The 20,604-nt window shown below is 45.1% G+C and overlaps 2 protein-coding genes across 3 annotated transcripts; one reads left to right on the forward strand and one right to left on the reverse strand.

Moving 5' to 3' along the window:
* Positions 1–43: 43 nt before the first annotated feature.
* On the reverse strand, positions 44–13,919 carry hemk1 (HemK methyltransferase family member 1). 2 transcript variants are annotated; one of them, XM_018762277.2, is made up of 12 exons: positions 13,789–13,919; positions 12,177–12,384; positions 10,274–10,459; positions 9,603–9,694; positions 9,396–9,489; positions 8,111–8,230; positions 6,277–6,341; positions 5,146–5,195; positions 3,327–3,432; positions 2,655–2,750; positions 1,496–1,609; positions 44–609 (listed from the first exon to the last, which is right to left on the reverse strand). In XM_018762277.2, the coding sequence occupies exons 2-12, from the start codon at positions 12,255–12,257 to the stop codon at positions 567–569; spliced, it is 1,047 nt and encodes a 348-aa protein (XP_018617793.1). In that variant the 5' UTR covers positions 12,258–12,384; positions 13,789–13,919; the 3' UTR covers positions 44–566. The 2 variants fall into 2 exon arrangements, with proteins under 2 accessions (XP_018617793.1, XP_018617791.1); XM_018762275.2 differs by lacking the exon at positions 13,789–13,919 and having other exon boundaries at positions 12,177–12,708.
* Positions 13,920–14,036: 117 nt separating this feature from the next.
* Positions 14,037–18,973, forward strand: rhoab (ras homolog gene family, member Ab). Its single transcript, XM_018762278.2, has 5 exons — positions 14,037–14,143; positions 17,295–17,452; positions 17,532–17,652; positions 17,758–17,888; positions 18,189–18,973. The coding sequence occupies exons 2-5, from the start codon at positions 17,297–17,299 to the stop codon at positions 18,360–18,362; spliced, it is 582 nt and encodes a 193-aa protein (XP_018617794.1). The 5' UTR covers positions 14,037–14,143; positions 17,295–17,296; the 3' UTR covers positions 18,363–18,973.
* Positions 18,974–20,604: the final 1,631 nt, after the last annotated feature.

Genomic DNA, 20,604 nt, shown 5'->3' on the forward strand with positions numbered 1-20,604 from the left:
TTAGATGGTTTCCAGCGAAACTAGGAGGACTAAAGTTTGACAGTGATTTAAGAAAGAACAACTGAAGAGCGTTACATAATGTTTGTCCCTCGCAGAGAAGAACGCAAAACACAGCTGAATAAATAAGAGATAAGAAGAATCGCTGCTCTGTTTCGCTGCTCCTCGCTACTCGAAGCCTGTTGTTCGCCGTAAACACGTTAACCTTCAACCCGCGCAACCCCACGACAACAACGAGGCCAGAACTCGGGAACAAACGCTCAAAGACAGTGCGGCTGAGGTGCGACTCGATGTTTTTTCGGGTTATTTTTTAACGACTGACGTCGGCTCCGATGGAGCGTAGGCACCAAAACAAAAACCCGTCCCTGCCTCCGCCCCCCGTCAAGTGCCACGGGAACCCAGCCTTGCTTTTGGCTCTCGATTCTAGCATAGCTGCTATGGCCCTGAACGCGGGGCAAAGTTCCGGGTTTCGCAGACTTCCTACACGGGGCCCCGAGGAGCCGGAAGAGCAGCAGTCCCCGGAGAAGGGAATCCTGACTCATCCGACCCTCCCAGTCTCCGTGTTGTCTTCAGTGCCCTGCTCCTTCTTTCTTCAAGACGCTGAAGCGTGGCCTAAGGGAAAGACAGCCTTTCAGTCCGTGACCAGGCACTGTGTAACTGTTCTTGGCCGCAAAAAGTACATTTGGTTTTCTTAAGACAGGCACACCGGCCTCTTTCGAGTATAGTTGGAATCCATCTGTTCTTTTTATTCAGCCAGAGAAGGCTCCGGTGAGCTAGTATGTAAAGTTGGCTAATATTTGAAACGTTACTTATATATAATGATTCCCTCTGTGATTTTTTTTGGAGAACAGTCCTACCAGTTAGACTTCTAAAAGTATTACACACACCGCTTGTCCCAACGGGGTCGCGGGGAACCGGAGCCTACCCGGCAACACAGGGCGTAAGGCCGGAGGGGGAGGGGACACACCCAGGACGGGACGCCAGTCCGTCGCAAGGCACCCCAAGCGGGACTTGAACCCCAGACCCACCGGAGAGCAGGGCTGTGGTCCAACCCACTGCGCCACCGCACCCCCTCTAAAAGTATTACTTTTTTTTTTTAAATTTACTGACCTTGTTCCAACCCTCAAACATGAACCCGATAAAAAGTAAACGTGATTTCATTTACATTTATTTGTTTAGCTGGTGCTCTTCTCTACTTCCACTGATTCGCTCACTTATACAGCTGGGTAATTTTTACTGGAGAATTTAGGATAAGTTCCTTACTCGAGGCTGCTGGAGCAGGAGGAGGGATTCAAAAATAGGCCGACAGTAAACTGATGATAAACTTTTGTAAATTAAAACACATCAGACTTTCTTGAGAGGAGGGCAGATGAAGTGTTATTCTACCGACTGCCCTTCCAGCGTAAAATGCACAGCTATCAACTCTCCTGCTGCTGCGATCGTGCTCACGATGTCGCGTTGTTCCTGGAAGCGACTGCTCTGTGTGTCCGTATCTCACCTCCCCGTGACGTCGCGGTGCGTGCGAAGGTACCGCAAACCAGCCGCCGCATGTTCCTCCACGTACTGCCGGATCAAAGGGGGATGGCGAGGGTCCGTCTCCAGGTACGCCCTCCTGTCCGGGACCAGACAGTTCCGTTAGTTCCTCGCATCCTTCGTTTGGATGAACGCCTCATGGAAAACCTGAACGTAACATATCGGGAAATTCTGTTCGCTGCTTGTGAAGGTGCGTCAGGACGCAGTCTTGGCTTTTTTGCACCCGAAAAACAAAAACCTGGGGACTAAGCCAAGGAGTGAGGTGTACCATGACACAAATCACAACCAGTACTGTACGGTCCCACCCTCAATTACTGTATGGTCCTCGCCTAAATTACTGCATATGTCCTACCCTCAATTATGGAATGGCGCTACCCTCAATTACTGTATGATCATCACATAAATTATTGCACGGTCCTACCCTTACTTACCATATGGCCCTAGGTGCCGATCTGCGTCTCGGGTTATAATCACACACCGGTGACAGTAATGACACCGACTCACGCCAGATGAGCATAATTTGAATAAATGTGGAAAAACGAGGCTTTACGAGGCGACAAACAGTCGGCTTGCGAAGCCGTGAAACTTAACGCGGACGGGATGTGCCGTTTCCTGCCCGGAGTGTTTTGCAGGCGGCGGGTACGGGTTAACGTAAAAGCCAGTTCTGCTAATGTTGTGAAGCATGTCAGCTGTGCATCACCCCAGCGGAACGAAGAGCTATAGGGTAATCACGCAAACACGGCATGGCAACCGCGGCCGGTCCCGGCCGGGCCTCCGGGAACGCGCTGCGTTTCTGTGAAAATGCCTTGATTGAGTTCAGAGTCTGTTTCTGTGAACCAGCTCAGACTGCAGCTGGGAAAGCCTCTTAGCTGGATTAGGGTTTGAGCTGTCCTATAAATAAAGCAGGAGAACAAAATGTGCTCTCTCACTTACAAGTCACTTCGCATGTCGGACAAACTGACAGGTCGACGGAATCGTGCGGAGTCGCACATCGCACCCGTGTAGCCGTGTGCGCCCGTGTTCGTGCGATCCACAGAGACCGAAAACGCAGTAAGGCACACGGTCGTGCACCTGACACAGACACAGAGACGGGGCCGCGTTCCGATGCGATGACGTTATTTTACCCCCCGTCCTTCAGAAGGTGTGGTGCCAGAGTCAAAATCTGTTGTATAACCCGGAGTCCATCAGCACCCCCGTCCAGCGCGTCCGAGTCCTCAAACCTGGTGAGAAGAAGGAGTGGGTGGAGTCAGCGTGGCAAGGAGGAGGAGCTTTGGATGGCTAATCAGGTTAAGTGATCCTGGGAGTTACTGAGCTTTGCCTACAGCACATCAGAGGATGTGTGCGTCTCTGTGCCCCTTGTCTCTCCGTGTCCATCTCCGCACCGAAACCTGTCATTTTGGAGCTTGTTGAAAACAGCAAGCGAAGGCCATCGGGTGGCTTAGTCTGGGGCATGTGGGTCAAAGTGAGACATAACTGCTGAGCCATTTTTCCCAGAATCCATCAGTGGAATTCAGCGATGCGTGCAGTGCTGCAGTTTTCACTCCAATCACACGAGCCTGCGAACACTAACCGATCCAGTCAGTGTACAACTGGCCAATCGAGGCAGCAGCCTCCGCCCTCAGTGCTGTTTCACAATCTTTCGCCGGTAAATACAGACTTAATTCTGCCAACTTAGTAAGACTAACCAGCAAAGCGTAATGACCACATACAGACTATGCTATGTGGAGGGAGGTTGCGGATGAAAGTACTTTGTGCTTTAAAATCTTGAAGTGTAATTGTGTAAACATGAGTCTCACTTGAGGATTTCGGGTTCGAGAGCAGCCAGATCCTGAGAGAACACGTATGGAGGGTTGCTGACCAGGAGATCAACGGGACTCCAGTCCCTCAGAAGGTCCTCTGCATCTGAAGGAGAATCTGTAGTCACACAAAGCTTGTAGAAGAGTAAAGGCCGCAAACAACACACAGCCCACCGAAGAAGGAGCTTGTAGACTAACTGGCCAAAATGCACCTCTGACTTTCTGTCCTTCAGCATGTTCCGACACCTTCACCCCCACCACCATTACTGCCAGTGGAGTTATCTCTCTTTACTGAAATGCACCACTTTGTCACTTGCTTTAGATGTGTACACACTGCTATGCACTTCTCTCACACACACACACACACACACACACACACACAGTCTGAAACCACTTGTCCCGAGCAAAGTCACGGCAAACCAGAGCCTAACCCGGCAGCCCAGGGCTCGAGGGGACACTTCCAGGACAGGACACCAGTCCGCCACAAGGCACCCCAAGCAGGACTCGAACCCCATATGTGCCAGAGAGCAGGACCCAGCCAAACCCGCCGCGTTGCCGCACCCCCCCGCTATGCACTTAATTCATATTAAACATCAGCCTTGTAACACTGTTGACAGCAATACTTTTAAGATCATATACAGACATTAAAAGAAGAGTCCTGCTGAAAGTGTAGGAGCGCAAGGCCTGCTGGGTGAGATGTGAGACGGATCACAAAATACTATGTATATACACACACACACACACACACACACACACACACACACACACCTCGCGCTCATGTGGTCAGCAAAGTCATGCCGTTCCAACCTCATGTGACTTGAAAGTGGTGCTCCATTGCTATATGACCCCTTTAGCCCTTTATTATTTTATTGAAACACAAAGTCACCCTCCTACTCTGGAAAAGGGGGGGGGGGGGGGGGGAACGCACTACTTGTCTTAGTCCTTAAACTGTGCAAAACACATACAGATACTTATTTTGTGTGTGTGTTGCAACACTCTCTTTACATGTATAAACTACTATTAATCATTTGATTCCATGCATTTGCCTGCATCCACCCAATGTGTTAATTTAATTTAGTGTATAAAGTTTCTTCTTCTACATTTCACTGGACATAGCTGGCTCACTTTCGAGCGGCTGTCTGTAATCCATACCGCCTGGTAAGACTGACACGTGTTACCGAGGCTGCCCAAATGTGACGCTTTCTACTAACATACGGCTCAGTGTTACATGCAGCTAATATAAAAAGTAAAAACAAACAAAAAAAAAAACAGCAGAAGCTGTGGTTTCAGAGGAGAAGTGAAATATAAAAGCATGTGCTGTTTAAAGATACTGAAGTGCAAACTGTTGTGTGAGATGTGGGGGAAAAAAAAAAACAAACAAACATTCTAACACTAGGGAAGTCTGAACCGAAGTCACAACCAAGCGCACGACTTCCTACAAGACTCAACTGACCAAATGAATAAGAGGAACAATCTCCACAGAGGAAGCCATCTATTTTATAAGTGCCCTCTTATAGCACTAAGGGCTGAAGTCACCATCCCTACTAGACTCATGAACAAAAGGAGCCCTACAAAACTGTCCTTCTGTGAACAGCGAGTGTGCGTCGAGGCCACGGCATCCGTTCTGGCTGCTAACATTCAGGCTGTGGGTTTCATCATGTACTAATTTTGCCAAAGGATAACACATGGTTCACGTGTACCTAAAAAAAACAGAAACGTTAACACCCGAGTCACAAATCTACTGACAGATCACAGGCTGTTTTGACAAATGTCGCACTGTGAAACTGTCTTTGCGATGATCTCTATCTGCAGTTCTTACCGAGAATCATATCCATTTGGTGAACTTCCAGTCTATCTTGGAGCCTTAACCTGTTAAACACAAGACAGTCGATTCAACAGAAGCACAAACGCAATCAGAGTCACCTCATTCATCTCTCGATGCACACGCACGTTGCTCCAAACACACTTGCAGCTCACCGCACGCACGGCCTGGTTACGACTGGCTGTGTGTCAATCTGGACTGTGGGATGCAGGGGCACAATTGATTAATTGAATGTCACACTTCCAGGAACTGCCAAAAAGTCGTGCCCTACATTCACCGGACTCTCTGACTGTTGTGTAAGTGTCTGTGTGGCTGACTTGCTGGCTCTAGGGCACCATAACCTATGCCCAGAAAGTAATCACTGCCGACCAAGGCTTCAAAAACACCAAGGAATCACACAATGTGTGCTAAGGAACAGACTAGGCACTGGTCAACGGAAAGTAAACATCTGTATTTATTAACATACTGCTCGTGGATCAAGAGTTACAGTTAAAAAGAAAAACCCGGAAAGCATGAAGAAACAAGTGGTCAGCATCAGTCTGGAATCATATTTCTTTCGTCTTGAAATATACAATATCCTACCACAAGTGATGGGATGCCCTACGGATTGATTTTATAGCGGGGGCCACAAACAAGCGTAAGGAAGAAAATGACAGTGAAACTTTGCCGTGTCTTGCTCAGCCCCCAGCAGAACGTGGCCCTGAGAAGAAGCGGAACACCGAATGAGGGTAAGGCCAAAATGACCATATTCTGTAGTACGGCTTGCTAATGCTCCAAGAGGGGCGTTTTTATACTAGGAATTACCAAAAAGTAGTCCAGAGCACACCAAAATACATGGCATTAAGCCTGTAGGCATGCCAGCATTTCCTGGAATAAACATATCTGGTATCCATTGGTAAAAGTGAGCTATTACTTTTGGTATGAGAGTTGGAGATGACTCCAACGGAACATAACAGTAATACGAGACAAAAATGAAAACAATTTGATAAAAAAAAAAAAAAAAAAAAAAAAAAAACCATGATTGGGGAAACGGAAAACAAACACTTTCCACAGCTGTGACCTGTGACACAAACCACACAAAGGAAGGGATGAGCGCAGATGTGCTGTAGTGCGGTTTTTAGCAGATACCTGTGTGCGTTTTCCCTGGTCAGAGCCACGGCGTCCCGACTCCTGTCCACGGCTATGACTTGGAGCTGAGGAAGACCGAGAGGAAGCTCACCATCCGAACCACAGAGTGACTGCTCACGCTACCATCAGCGGTTTTGGACAAGGGATGCCGAGTGTCCTGCTTAATTCAGTTTCAGTTTCAGTTTCAGAACCGCTTGTCCCATACGGGGTCACGGGGAACCGGAGCCAACCCAGTAACACAGGGTGTAAGGCCGGAGGGGGAGGGGACGCACCCAGGACGGGACGCCAGTCTGCTGCAAGGCACCCCAAGTAGGACTCGAACCCCAGACCCACCGGAGAGCAGGACTGTGGTCCAACCCACTGCGCCACCGCGCCCCCATGTCCTGCTTAATTATACATGTAAATACGTTTTTTATGTTAATAGTAAAGCTATTGTGGTTTCAGAACATTAATATTTAAATTTTATCAACTGACATTCATGCAAAGTACAAGAAACATTAGAGGCTGGATGCACTGGGTTGTTACTACTAAGATGCTGTTATTACACACACACACACACACACACACACACACACACACACACCATCTGAAGCCGCTCGTCCCATACGGGGTCGCGGGGAGCTGAAGCCCAACCTGGCAACATAGGGCGAAGGGCTGGAGGGGGAGGGGACACAACCAAAATGGGATGCCAGTTCGTCGCAAGGCACCCCAACCAGGACTCGAACCCCAGACCCAACTGAGAGCAGGACCCGGTCCAACCCACTGCGCCACCGCGCCACCACGCGCCCCCCCCCCGTGCTGTTATTAATGAATAACTAAATATCAGAAGCACCACGTTGCCAAAGTAATGTTAAAGCCATTCCATGTGGTTCATTCATCCATGATCACTGCCACTCTTGGGAGTCTCGGGCTGGGTTAAAATTGTCCATGTGGACACAAAGGCGAGAAGAAGTATAGAAAATAAATTTGTGTTCCGTTTTTTAAATAAAGGAAAACCTGTATTAAATGAAAAGGTAACTGTTTTACGGGTGAGATATCTCTGTCTCCAGCTGTACCTTCACGCAGCGTGCAGGTACATGTGTACGTGCCTGCATTCAAACGCACACCGAATCGCAGGTGAAGAAACGAATCTGAAAGTTTAATCTGCAACATATGTGGGGGAGGAAGGTTTTTCAAAAAATGTGAAAATACAAATTTTGCAAAATGTTTATCAGCTTTAAAATGGCACCAAAATATTTTTTTCCTAACAGGAACCAAAATACAGCAGGAGTGTGGGATAACAAAATAGAGTAAATGGGAAAAAAAATCTCAGCACTGTACAAATCTGTGGCAGGTCAATTTTAGATGGAAAAGTCTACTGAAATTATAGCAAGTAAAATTCACACTAAACTGATAAGTGGCGACTCACTACTTAAATGACAATGACAGTGATCTGGATATTTACGTAAATCCTTCAAGCTACTGTGTAATATTTTAAAAGGTCGTGATACAGTTTAGGGAGGGTGCAGTGGTGCAGCGGGTTTGGCCGGATCCTGCTGTGTAGCAAGTCTAGGGTTCGAGTTCTGCTTGGGGTGCCTTGCAATGGACTGGCGTCCTGTCATGGGTGTGTCACCCCCAGCCTTGTACCCTGCGTTGCTAGGTTAGGCTCCGGTTTGCCGCGACCCCGCTCGGGACAAGCGGTCTCAGACTGTGTGTGTGATACAGTTTATCACCATAGTGTGTTTGATGCTGCTAGTTCTCTACGATGAAGATGATCATTTTTATACCATGTGAAAAGGCACCTTGTGAAAGGAGAGTGAAGAGCAGCACAACTGGAGTCCCCTGATTTACCCACCTGTGGAAGCGCGTGAAGCAGACTGAGAGATATGGCCCCAGAGCCACAGCCCACCTCCAGAGCAGCCACACCTGCTCCCTGAGTGGCCAGCAGGTCCGACAGCACCAAACCAACCAGCTCCTGCGGTAACAGTGAACAGTGTACACTTTTGCTCTTACTATACCATACAGCAGCTGTGCTTTACTTGACACACTTCAGCATTCCCAGATTTTTAAAAAAATTGGTTTTGTGGCTTAAAAAGTTTAAAGGGTAGCAGCTGTTGTGCCCTTCAGTTGGCAGTGAGTTGACAAACGTAAAGAGCGAAAAATCAGCTTCGGAAAGAACCGTCCGTCTCAGCAAACACAGTAAATGACTCATTTTCAATATGCATTTAATAAACCACTGAGTAACACGGAACATCAACTGTTTATTATCCGTCCAGCCATTATTATTAAGCGCATGTCCTTTGTAGGGCCTGGTCTGGAACCCGTTAGCTGTATTACAGCCATAGAGTTCGGTTAAACACGTGACAAACACGCTCCCTGGTGGAAAGGGAAGGCAGAACAGAGGCAGTTCCACAGCTGCCAGTTCACTCATGCCTAGTCTTACCACACTTTCACTGTCCACCTACCTGTGTCCACCAGTTTTACACCCAGTATTTTAACTCATTTAATTCAATAAATTAATAAATACCCCCAAAACAATCTAACACTTAGAAAGAACTGGTACAGCTGGTAATAGAGTGGTTGCAGCTGCTGCCAGAGCTGCTGTCTTTGGACCTAAAGGTTGCAGGTTCGATCCTCACTTCTGGCTGTAGCACCCTTGAGCAAGGGACTCACCCTAAATTGCCTCCAGTAAAAATTATCCAACTGTACAAATGGGTAAAATAGTTGCGAGTACCTTAACACTGCAAGTCGCTTTGGAGAAGAGTGTCAGCCAAATGAGTAAATGTAAAAAGTCACACCTCGAGTTTTTCATGCACTGATATGACTGAGCAGTAAGGATCCCCACAACCACTGACTGTCTTGCCAAACTGCAACTATTTCAAACTTTGTTAAACCAGCCATACAAAAAAAAAAAAAAAAAAAAAAAATTATAATTCTTTGCAATTAGAGTGTATTTTAAAAGCTTTCTGCCTGCAACATCTGCAGGCTGAGTATTTCAATGAAATGCAATTTATTTAGAATTATTTTGAAGCGCATATGTTTGCGACAGGACTTTTATTTAATCCAGAAATAAAGCCTCAAGAATACATATCTGTATTTACACTGCAAGAAACAAGCACTGCTGGCACTGGCACTCTCACCTCCGTCTCTGGGCGTGGGATGAACACTGGGGGCCTCATCTTCAGAGTGATGTCTCTGAAGTCCCACTCTTCGATGATATACTGCACCGGCATCCTGGGAGATGTAACACGTGTCATGTTGCATGCACAACATTCCAAACACGAGAAACATCACAGTCTCCTCCTCCTCACATTCCAGCACACTGCACGCACAAAGTGGGGACACACCTGGAGAGACGCTTGCGGCACAGCTCCCAGATACACTGCGCCTGCCTTTCCGTCAGCATCTCGCTGAGCCTCCGAGACCCCAGGCTCTCAATCTGAAAAAGATCATGACAGAACCAGCCTTCGTATTTATAGGCCACAAAACCGCGCCAATTTCCAATTGCCTGCGGAGTTATAGCCGTCGTGATCAGGAATCAATCTCGTGATGAGACAGAATCCCAGTTTATGGCAGCGCACTTGCACATACACACATTCGTAAAAAACGAGCGATTTAGAGTAACCGGCTCGGGGAAATGTGGGAGAAAGTCTACGTGTGCCTAAGGAGTGCATGGACAGTCCGCAGAGTCACAGCAGGGGACATATCTGATCACACAACCGTACATCTGGGAGGCTACTGTGTGAAAGTTACGAAAAGTACTTTGCTCCATTAATGTCAAGTTGAACAAACAGGTGAAATGGGAAATGGGAAATTACGAGACACTCATTTACTAGTGGGCCCTATCTTAATGAAACAATGGAAGTGGTGAATTTCCCAGAACTGAAGAGTAGGGAGCAGACACATGACAACGGGAGCGAGGCCCTATTGCTTTCTGTCTCGTACCCTGCTAAACCATTCCTCTTTCGTGCTTCCGCTGTGCCCCGCCAGCAGCTTTGTGGCCATGTAAAGAACTCACTGTTTTGGCCCCCATCACGTGCGCGATGATGTACTGGCTGGAGAGGGCTGGCTCGGAGACACCGGACCGCTCAAACATCTGTCTCCAGAGGTCCATCGCCTGCTGCACGCTAAGCCTGCAAGCCGAGGTCGATGCCGGACCCCCCGTGGCCTTTCCCCCGGCTGTGGCAAGCAGACCCCGGAAAGGCTAGGAAATATGTTCGGAAACAAACAAAAAAAAGTTTCAGATGGCACTACCGTTGTGTAAACAATATTGCGTAAACAAAACCCTCTTATACTGTATTATGTAAACCATAAGGATACAGAACAAATTAACATGCATTAATGCTACATCGTATAGCAGGGCTTTCTTGTTTTTTTCTCACACACATTATTCATGTTAAAATAATAATGTAGAACGGACCGATTGTAGATGGTGTGTGTGTGACTTATATAGTATTATGATTATATTTTCATTCTGCATCATTATTTTCACTTTGATTTCTAAATGTTTTCTTTGCATTTCATTTCTGCAGCACCAGAACACTCACACTTTCACTTGCTAGTCATTGAAAAAAAAAAACAGTAATTGAATGAAAGACAAACAAATCATTCTGTAAATAAAACACGATCACTGACAGACTCACAGACTAAGTCAATAAGAAATGTGGTGCCTTGCGGCAGCATGGACGCCCAATGCTATCGAAAAACAGATGGAGCAGTCGTCCTGAGACATTTCGACCAAATGTTGAGACTCAAAAATTATACAATAAGGTTGACGGGACAGGCATTATAAGTTGTGTAGGTTATAAGTCAAGGACCACTTGCAAAAGAAGAACAACAGTGAGAATAACAAAGAAAACACAGAACTGTGGGCAGCACCATATTTATAAGAGTGGCTACACTAATCCAACATAATACTTTTCACAAAGTGGATCCATTTCAGCTCTTTGGCATGATATTGTTATTACCATAACCTGCATTGGTTGGGCACCTCATCTCCATCATCGATCTCTTCTTACTGGACTTGTCTTTCTTATGGGATGTTTGTAACATTCTCCAGTATTAACAACCAGTTGCAGCTAATTCCATAATCCGAAGTGTACTGGTGTGCTGCCATTACAGTTACATTTACTCATTTAGCAGATGCTTTTGTCCAAAGTGATGCATAATCTCAGAGAAAAATACAAGAAGTCCACTACATCAGCAGAAGCAGCGATTTGTACCCAGAAACATAATTTCTGAGTAGTCAATTTATCACATTCCACCGTCTGAACCAGTATACATTACATGAGTAGCTGCATAAAGACTTTTCAATATTAATCAAATTCTCGGTAAAAATCACACACACAGGTTTACTGAGCACTTAGGAGATCAGGGGAGAAGTGAGTCAGAAAGAGATGAGTTCTGAGACCCTTCTTAAATGTAGAGAGAGATTCAGCAGTTCTGAGTGAGAGGGGGAGCTCATTGCATCACACTGAGACCAGAAGTGAAAATCCTGTGCTTTTGATTTTGGACCTCTTGGACATGGGACCAAGGGAGTGGAAAATTACACACACACACACACCCGGTCCAACCCATTATGCCACCGCGCCCCCCAGTTATACATAAATATAACATACAGTATATATACAATATATGAACATGAATATCATACATATGAACATGAATATATATGATGAATATGCATGTATCTTCAATATTCATGTGTATGATAATGAATATATGATTATTTCATATTCATTATTAATATGAACAACGGGCTCCCCCAAGGCCAAGCAGAATCCCCCCTGGATTCCCGGTGGTCCACAGTCTATACCAGAAGCACAGGCCGTGGGGGGTTGTGAACTCTCTAAAGACACCAGTTCATCGTATCTCTCTGTCACTCACTCATTCCCACGCGCCGTGTTTATAACAGTGCCTACCTGCGGCCGTCCCGCGCAGCCCACGTGGCAGGTTATGGCCCGTTTGAACAGACCGCACAACCTGGGAAGCGACGCTGCCATTGGTCCAGCGACGACCGTCTCCCCGAAGCCGCGTCCGCGCTTTGTCTACTTCACAACTTCCGGTTCAGGGCGGGAGCGCCACACGGTGACATTTCTGTGTTAGGAAAGTTCCTACGCTGGTGTTTCGCTATAATCGTTGGTTAAAGAAGGCAGATTTTACTCTATTGCAACAATTTGAAACAAGTTTTTAATTTTCGGACTGTGTCTGAAAATCTCTCGGTCTAGGGCAGGACGGCAAACTCGATTTACTGTCAGAGCTGCCTTACTCTTACTGTAGCCTACACGATAGTCATAGTAGCTTTATAACGTATATGGAAATAATAATGACAGACGCGCTAAAAAATGCGGTTGAAATCACCTTTAGCGGAGGAGAGTAGGCGGCACTGTAGCTCTTAAATTTGACGGAAACTCCTGATGCTCGTGATCGCTGGCTTTTCAAAATAAAAGTCTCGCCCGGTATTAACCGCTCACTGAGCCCACTGCTTGGTCTTTTCGACAAAGTAACAGTACTTTATATTTCAGCAATGCAATAATGCGTTTGCTTAGTTCAAGTGGTTTTTATTGTCATTCCTCTATATAGCTTGTATACAGAGTGGAACAAAATGTTATTTCTTCGGAGACCATGGTGCAACATAGAAGTAAAACACCGGCGTGAACATCTTTACAGTGATTAGAAGTGTTTTAGCTGAGTTACGCAGTATTCTTGTTAGTTCTTAAACTGATACAAACAACTTTTATTTAGGATTTGAAAAATGTTTTAGAGAGCCTAGTGCAGGAGTTGAATTGGACATCTTTTGTTAAGACATTGTGAACGGCTAAAAATGGGCACTTTTACTCTGAAAGGTAAGCAGATCGTAAACCGGAAGTTGTCATCTTGAATTTAAGTTGATTAGTGTCTCCCTGCAGCCCGGTTTGACCGCTGATCTGATGTTCAGTATTTACCATGCATACATGTTATATGTGCATGTATTTCTAAATGGCACATTTTACGGACCTGAGTGGAAGAACTAAAAGTAACGCTCTTTTTTGGTGCTGCCATCCAGAAACTGGAGAACATTTGTGGATTTACTTTTTTCTTACGTTCTTTTGATATTTTCAGAAATTACTTTTAGTCCAACGTTACATTGCCCCAACAAGACTTATTTCCCAATGTAGATAGTAGTGTGGTGTGTATTTGCAAAAAACTGTACTTTTAAATATAAACGTGAATTTACATCAAAATAATGGTTACATGAATAACTTTGCCGGTGTTCTACTGAAATAAACTTGGCATTTACTATTACAAAAAAAATGTGAAGTGATACACTAAAGTCACGATCTGTTTTATGGGTGTATAATCCAAGTCACACTTCAAATGTATTTCATCGTGGCAGTTTACCAGCGATATTCCCTTGCTATTGGCCGTTATGGCAAACAAAAGAGCAATAACCTTTAATCAATATTCAGCATCTGAATACTCAGTACTGTGTTTGTGTTGCCAGTTTCGGTGAATATTTTTGAAAGCAACATAAAATGAGGACGGTATTATTACATTAGATATTTAAGGCAACTCAGCTGAGGTTTGTGTTTCCGTCTCGACGACTGCCGAGAAGCCTACAGCTCTCCGGGTTGAGTGTCACGGAACACCCAAGAGGTGCCTCCTTTCCGCAGCGTGCCGTTCAGCCGCCCCGTCAAGTACAGAAATGAACGAGAACACGGACCAGCGGCGCACGCGCACGCGCAGGCGTGGCCCACCCTCGTGCCCGACACCTCTCCCCCTCCCTCCCCCCCCGCCTCGAACGCGGTCGCGCGCGCACACTTTCGGTTATTGTTTCATGAGAGCGGGGCTCGAGGAGGCCAGTAACTAGCGCCCGAAAATCACTACAGTAAGCGTTGTAAAACTGCAGGTAAGAGCGCGGTATCGTCGGATTGTTCGATAAAATAACGTCCGGTAGCGCCTTCGTAAGTTTACGCTGGGTTTGTTGTCGGCTAATTCGGCACTTTTCCTCCGTGAAGTGAATAAAGGGTCGGAGCGCCGTTGCCTCTGGTAACTACTAGCCTCGCGCGCTAACTCTCTCCGCGTAATCGTGTTTCACTACGACGTGGATCCTGTTCTCGCCGCTTAAATGTAATAAAACAAGTTTTCTTTTTTTTATAACTCCCGGTTATCCGCGAACTTCCCGTTTTGGCAAGCTTTAGTTTAAGTTTCGACCGTTGTTGTTTTTTGAGGCAGCGAGCCTGTTTGAATGTATACACTACAGTTGTTTCTGTACCCGGCTAGCTGGTTAGCAGGTTAGCTCTCATGTCACTGATAAACAAGCGCTGAAATCCACCATAACTCCCCGTTGACTAGCTGTATTGTAGATGTTAAGAACACGGCGCGGCTCACTGATTGTACTACCTAACTTAAAAACAGAGTGAGAGTGAAAACTTCAATGTTCACAATAATAATTTGTTAGCGAACACAACATTTATTTAGACTGATTTGCGTGCCCTACGCATAAAGTACATGAAATAAGCAGTTACGATGAGAATGTGGTGCGGTAACCGTTAGTTGCGCTAAAAGTTCGCGTTAGGAACTATTCTATTGGTGCGTTACGAGAATCAAGACAGCTGGTCTGGGTGTGTCTTACGCACGTTTTCCGCCATTAGTGCACTGTATTTGTGTTCGAGTTTAATTTTGGTTACGCGTTATTCTATTGGAGCTAGTTGACTGGATGGGTTAAAGTGAACAAAACAAACGTCCTGGGCGCGCTCCGAGTCCGTCCATCTGTTGCAGCCGGACGCCATTTTGGCTCCGAGCGGAGCGACCCGCCCTACTGCTGGAGGAGGAGATGCAGCAGCGCGGGGGCTCTGGCGCCACACGTTTTCCGACGAGTCTCTCTCTCTCTCTCTCTCTCTCTCTCTCACACACACGTCACACAGGCACTGAAATCGGACAGAAACTGCAACACTGTACTGGTGCCATAGATTAATTAAACACAGTTTAATTTTATAATCCCTTGTCTTTGTCATGCAGACAGTGTGACAAACAAAGGCTGCAGCAGCACAGAAAGCAGAACTGTCGGTACCACCTCTTGAACTGCTTGAGGAATAAATAATCTTACATTCTTCTCTGTTTTTTCTCAAATGACGTACAACATTAGGTTTATACACTAAGATACTTATTTATCCATTGAAGCAGCTGGTAACTGTTCAGGCTAACTACCTTACACAGTGGTACTATAGGTGGAGCAGGATTTGAACCAGGGTACACTGAGTGCAAAGTGATAAACTCTAACCGCTATGGTATTCCCTGATTTGCGATTCAAACAACTTTGTGGATGATATTCCGTTACCCTTATTACAGGATTTTTTTGTTTGGAAAAATTGTGCAACTTGCCTACAATGCCCAGGTAAAACTGTGATGAATTGTTAGACCAGGTCAGCAGGGTGGTGGTTGAGCTTTGAGATTATTATTTTACATTATCTGAATTATGTCTCAGTTGGGGATTGATTTTGTGTTGATACAGCTCATTTTCAAGTCCTGTAATACAACCAGGAAATGGGCATGATTGGTCGATCCTGAATGTGCTTTTTTTATTCTTCAAGATTATCAGGCAAATGCCAGCATAAACTATCATATACATTTATTGACATTTATGTTTTTCTTCCAAGTTTTAAATGACTTGGTGCCTGTGAGTTGCCCTTACTGAGTATGAGTCTTATGATGGACTGGCATCCTGTCCAGGGTTTACCCTGCTTCATGCCAAATGCTAATGGATAGGCTTCAGACCACTGTGACCCTGCATTGGATAAGCAGTTAATGATAATGAATGGAAGTTCTTAACTGTGTATTGTGAGGTTCTGGGTCCTTGGTGAGGAGGAGGAAAGCAGGTGGTTGTCTGAGATATGAATGAAGTGGAAATGTACTTTATTCTTCATAGCTTCTTAGGTTTGTGTACATTGATTTCAAAAGGGTGTTTTCTTATTTGGATGTAGGAAAAGAGTAAAAGACAACTCTGCATATCCAGGCTATATAATCATTAAGGTTATGTATTTTTGAGCATTGGCATTGTACAAGTTGTTCTCTAAAACAGCTGCTGTACTATTAAAGATAACACTGAGTACACCATGACATACTATTTGTTGGTACTGTATTACAGATGTAGTGATTCCTTTCTGATTTTGTAGGTATTTAGTGGTTTTTAGGAACTATCTTGTTAAATGTCCATTTGTCTTAAATGTCCCAAAACTTTAATGTGCAAACCCTGTTGTCTTTCAGTGCAGGATTTCCCACAGTCTATTCCCATAGCTCCTTAAAATAACTGCAGTTTTGTGATCGTGTCAGCGGTTTAGTCTAATAGTAATAGTCACATTTTATAAACCTACATTAAAATGTATCATACCAATTTTGTTAATCTTTGTTGTTAAAATAACGTAGATGCACTTAAGTATTACAAGGTAATCAGCATCATAATTCTTCACCATGTACTACTTTGAAGTGATATTTGTTGGGAAGGGTTGTATTGGAAGACGGACCCCCAGAGCTGACAAAACATTGAGGGAAAGATGGTAAGCAGGTTGTCTTTTGCAAACCAGCTACTTTTTTTATTTATTGTCTTACAAAGGACTCAGTAGCCTGTCACCCAGGTAGTGGTTTTATCAGCTGTTCAACAACATGCTTATCTTTTCATATGATTTTATTGCTGCATCTTGATTTGGTAAATGCATATTTTACACTAAATGGTTTATATCGTACAGAAGCTGATATATTACAGAGCAACATCCAAACAAGGAAGTTATAATATCAGCCAAGGTACAAGGATAGTTGCCAACTACATTGTGATAATTAAAATATTTAAAAAGGAAGAAAAAATACAGTCATGAAGATGTATATTTATTCATGCATGTTCTTCCTGTGCTACCCTTTACAGTCAGTGTCTGATTCTGCCCACTCCAGTCAGGCCTATGACAACAGACAGCATTGGCCATTACCTCTGCCTGCTCTGATTGTTAGAACACTGTGCTGGTATGGGTCATCAGTTGTATAAATGACTTTGTTTCGTTGGTATACAGGTATGGCAGCAATCAGGAAGAAACTGGTGATTGTGGGTGATGGAGCATGTGGGAAGACATGTCTTCTCATCGTGTTCAGCAAAGACCAGTTCCCCGAGGTCTACGTGCCTACTGTCTTTGAGAACTATGTAGCTGACATTGAGGTCGATGGCAAACAGGTACTGCACATGTACAAAAGCATGAAGGAATGGGATAATTTTCTTTGGTTGTAGATATTGACAGGTTTTCCTGTCACAGGTGGAGCTGGCTCTGTGGGATACGGCAGGTCAAGAAGACTATGACAGGCTCCGCCCGCTCTCTTACCCCGACACTGACGTTATCCTCATGTGTTTCTCTGTTGACAGTCCTGACAGCCTGGGTGAGTGTAGTGAAGATCTTCTGGAGTCCTGTTCTCACCCTGATTTTACTTTGTTCTCTTTGATATCTTCTCTCACTTACAAACATCAAATTTGTTTCTCTGAAGAGAACATCCCAGAGAAGTGGACTCCTGAGGTCAAGCACTTCTGCCCCAATGTTCCTATCATTCTTGTGGGCAACAAGAAGGACCTGCGCAATGATGAGCACACACGACGTGAGCTTGCTAAAATGAAGCAGGTAAGCAGTGCGTGTGTATTGCTTCCCTCCCCAAGAGCATAATTTTAAATATCTATATTAAGTCTATAACTGACATTTTGACCACTTTTAATGAACAGCAAAAGTCTGCTGTCTCTTTTGTGATGTCCACCTCTAAAGAAGCCATTAAATCCTGACTTTTTTCTAATTTCTCAGTGCTGACTGGTTCAACTGGTGTCTCAGATACTTAGAAGACCTTTCAAGGAGTATTTATTCTGATCTGAGCTGAGGTTCTTTTTTGACTTGTTAGCTTATTCTCAGTGCTAACATTAATCCTTCCAGGAGCCTGTAAAGCCAGAAGAAGGACGAGACATGGCCAACAGAATCAGTGCTTTCGGCTACATGGAGTGCTCTGCAAAGACGAAAGATGGTGTGCGGGAGGTCTTTGAAATGGCCACCAGGGCGGCACTGCAGGCAAGAAGAGGGAAGAAGAGCAACAAATGCCTTCTGTTGTAAACTCTGGGAGAACTGTAGTGGGGACCTGGTGTCCTCCTGCTGGAGTTGGGAGGGGACAGAGCAGGAGGCAGGCGGGTCAGCTCCTGCCCACCCTCCCCCATCCTTCACGCACCCACTGACTTGGGGCTTGCCACAATGCATTGCTTAATAGCAGAACTTTCTTTTTCTCTACCCCTTTTTTTTACTAATTTCTTTTTAAGTTGTATGTTTTTCAGTATTTAAAAGGGGGGCTACATGGATGAAGTTGACACTTTTTTGTACGTTACCTGTATCTGTGAGTCTGCCATATTCCCCACTGGTTTCACTGCCAAATGCTGCCGCCCTCCATGGTCTGGAGAGGAGGCTTGAAATCCTCAGTAGAGTACTGGATAAACTTCTTAAGAAAGTTTATGTAAGAATGGTTTTTAAGAAAACAGTTTGAAAGATGGCATAACACAACAGATGTGTGTACTAATAGGGAAATATGTTGAATGCAGATGTTACTGTATATGGATACAATATGCACATAAACACACAAACTCACCCATCAATATGTATACACATGCACTTGGACACACACGGACACAACTGGAAACTTTGTACAAACTAGAGATGTAATAAATGACTTCCTTAAACTGTGTTCCTATTTTGACCGTTATGTAAAGCGATAAGCAGATTTGAGGGCAGCTGCTATTGTATAGAAGGATTATTCAATTACAGCCCTGGAGGGATGGGCTCTAATGTGGTGAGAGCTTGAAGACCTGCTGTGCTCAGCCCTCTAGGATCTTAGCTGACTGTGGCACAGCTCTTAACTCTTTACTGGGTGACCATGATGTTTTAAGCAACTGAGCAACTCTAACTGCAAAAAGAAATTTCTAATTTAATCTAAGGGAAACTGGTTTTGTGAGGTGTTTCTCCTCAGGTACAATACACGTTTTGGCTCTTCCATGACCAGGAGTGAAGAACTAGGGCAGCAGATGACATAGCAATCAAAGGTATGACTTTTATCATGATTAGTTTGAATCCCGCAAGGGATTCTGGTATCAGACTGGTGTTCAAACCTAAACTTCAAGCAAGTTGTGAATGTTTCACCATGTTCAGAAGACATGAACTGTTCTGTGAGGAGATAAGATACTTTTCTAGTCTTAGTTGTGTTGACAGCTCAAAATTACTTGCTCTTCATGGTGAAACTGCCAGTTTCAAGTCAGTAAGAAGCACCACATACTGACCTGTACTGGACTGGTGTTGATGGTCAAATTGGTGCCTACCAGAGGAGAAGCTTCACTGAGCTGGGAGAAGAACTTAAACAGGTGCATCACATACGAACACGTGTAGCAGGCAGATTGATGATGCCAAAGTGCCTTTAAAGTGTGTGCTTAACCATGGAATCTTGTCCAATATGTACCCTGCCTTGTGCCTCATGCTTCCAATTCATATATTTATAAAATACTGCTCATAAGCATAATGTTACTAACATGGTCAACTTCACAATGCCCTTTCACCCTGCTGTTTTTGTCTTCTGTAAGCATATAGAAAGTGTAACACACAATGAGATTGACCAGGAGGTCCTTCGTGGAACTTTAAAGTTCATTGCTACACAATGTGCATCCAAGTGGACAGCCTTATTGTCCAAAAGGTAAACACTGTTTTTCATAACAAAGCTAATTGTCATCGAAGGCCTGCAATATATACATCCTCTCCTGTCAAGCTGGTTCTGCCACAAAAAAAGATTAAAACAATTTTGAATAATCAGCAATACCTTGATCTAAAAACACAGCGATACGATAGTAGCAGAAAGATGGTGCACGTAAACGTGCTTGTTTAACAAGCCGGAAAGCCGACACGCGGTAGATAAGGCTTTCGTAAGGTACAGCTGCACTCGGTGCCCTACGTAAACTTGTCCCGTGACATGTGAGATGCCATAAGTCTTGATCGCTCCTCATCAGGGACTTTTTGGCCTTGGAGGTCAGAATAGGGGCAGCATGTGGTCTGGCTGAGTGCAGCGGTCACACGGCTGTCCGGTTTCTGTGGTACATTCCCCCTGTGTGCGGAGATACCGGCTTCCCTGTGCCCGCATCACCGGCGTGCCCATCGTGGGGTGGGGGGGGGGGCACGGATTGGGGCAGTGAGTCTGGACACGCACAGGGGTTTCAAGATAGCGTCTGGGCGCAGCGCTAAAGCAGCACGTCCACAGGCATCCCCCCTGGTGCACCTGGGGGGGGGCCTGTGTAACACGTAAACACACAGCAAAAGTACAGACATT

The sequence above is a fragment of the Scleropages formosus genome, chromosome 2, assembly GCF_900964775.1.
Source record: "Scleropages formosus chromosome 2, fSclFor1.1, whole genome shotgun sequence".
Lineage (NCBI taxonomy): Eukaryota > Metazoa > Chordata > Actinopteri > Osteoglossiformes > Osteoglossidae > Scleropages > Scleropages formosus.

What these genes read in the sequence shown, in the direction of transcription:
- rhoab (XM_018762278.2), top strand. Translation starts at nt 17,297, where the DNA reads ATGGCAGCAATCAGGAAGAAACTGGTGATTGTGGGTGATGGAGCATGT. An exon ending in TTGAGGTCGATGGCAAACAG is followed by an intron (nt 17,453 to 17,531) that starts GTACTGCACATG and finishes TTCCTGTCACAG; the next exon opens with GTGGAGCTGGCTCTGTGGGA. An exon ending in AGCTTGCTAAAATGAAGCAG is followed by an intron (nt 17,889 to 18,188) that starts GTAAGCAGTGCG and finishes TAATCCTTCCAG; the next exon opens with GAGCCTGTAAAGCCAGAAGA.
- hemk1 (XM_018762277.2), bottom strand. Translation starts at nt 12,257, where the DNA reads ATGGCAGCGTCGCTTCCCAGGTTGTGCGGTCTGTTCAAACGGGCCATA. An exon ending in TGCTTCACGCGCTTCCACAG is followed by an intron (nt 6,342 to 8,110) that starts GTGGGTAAATCA and finishes GGTCTTCCTCAG; the next exon opens with CTCCAAGTCATAGCCGTGGA. An exon ending in ACCAGGGAAAACGCACACAG is followed by an intron (nt 5,196 to 6,276) that starts GTATCTGCTAAA and finishes TGTGTTTAACAG; the next exon opens with GTTAAGGCTCCAAGATAGAC.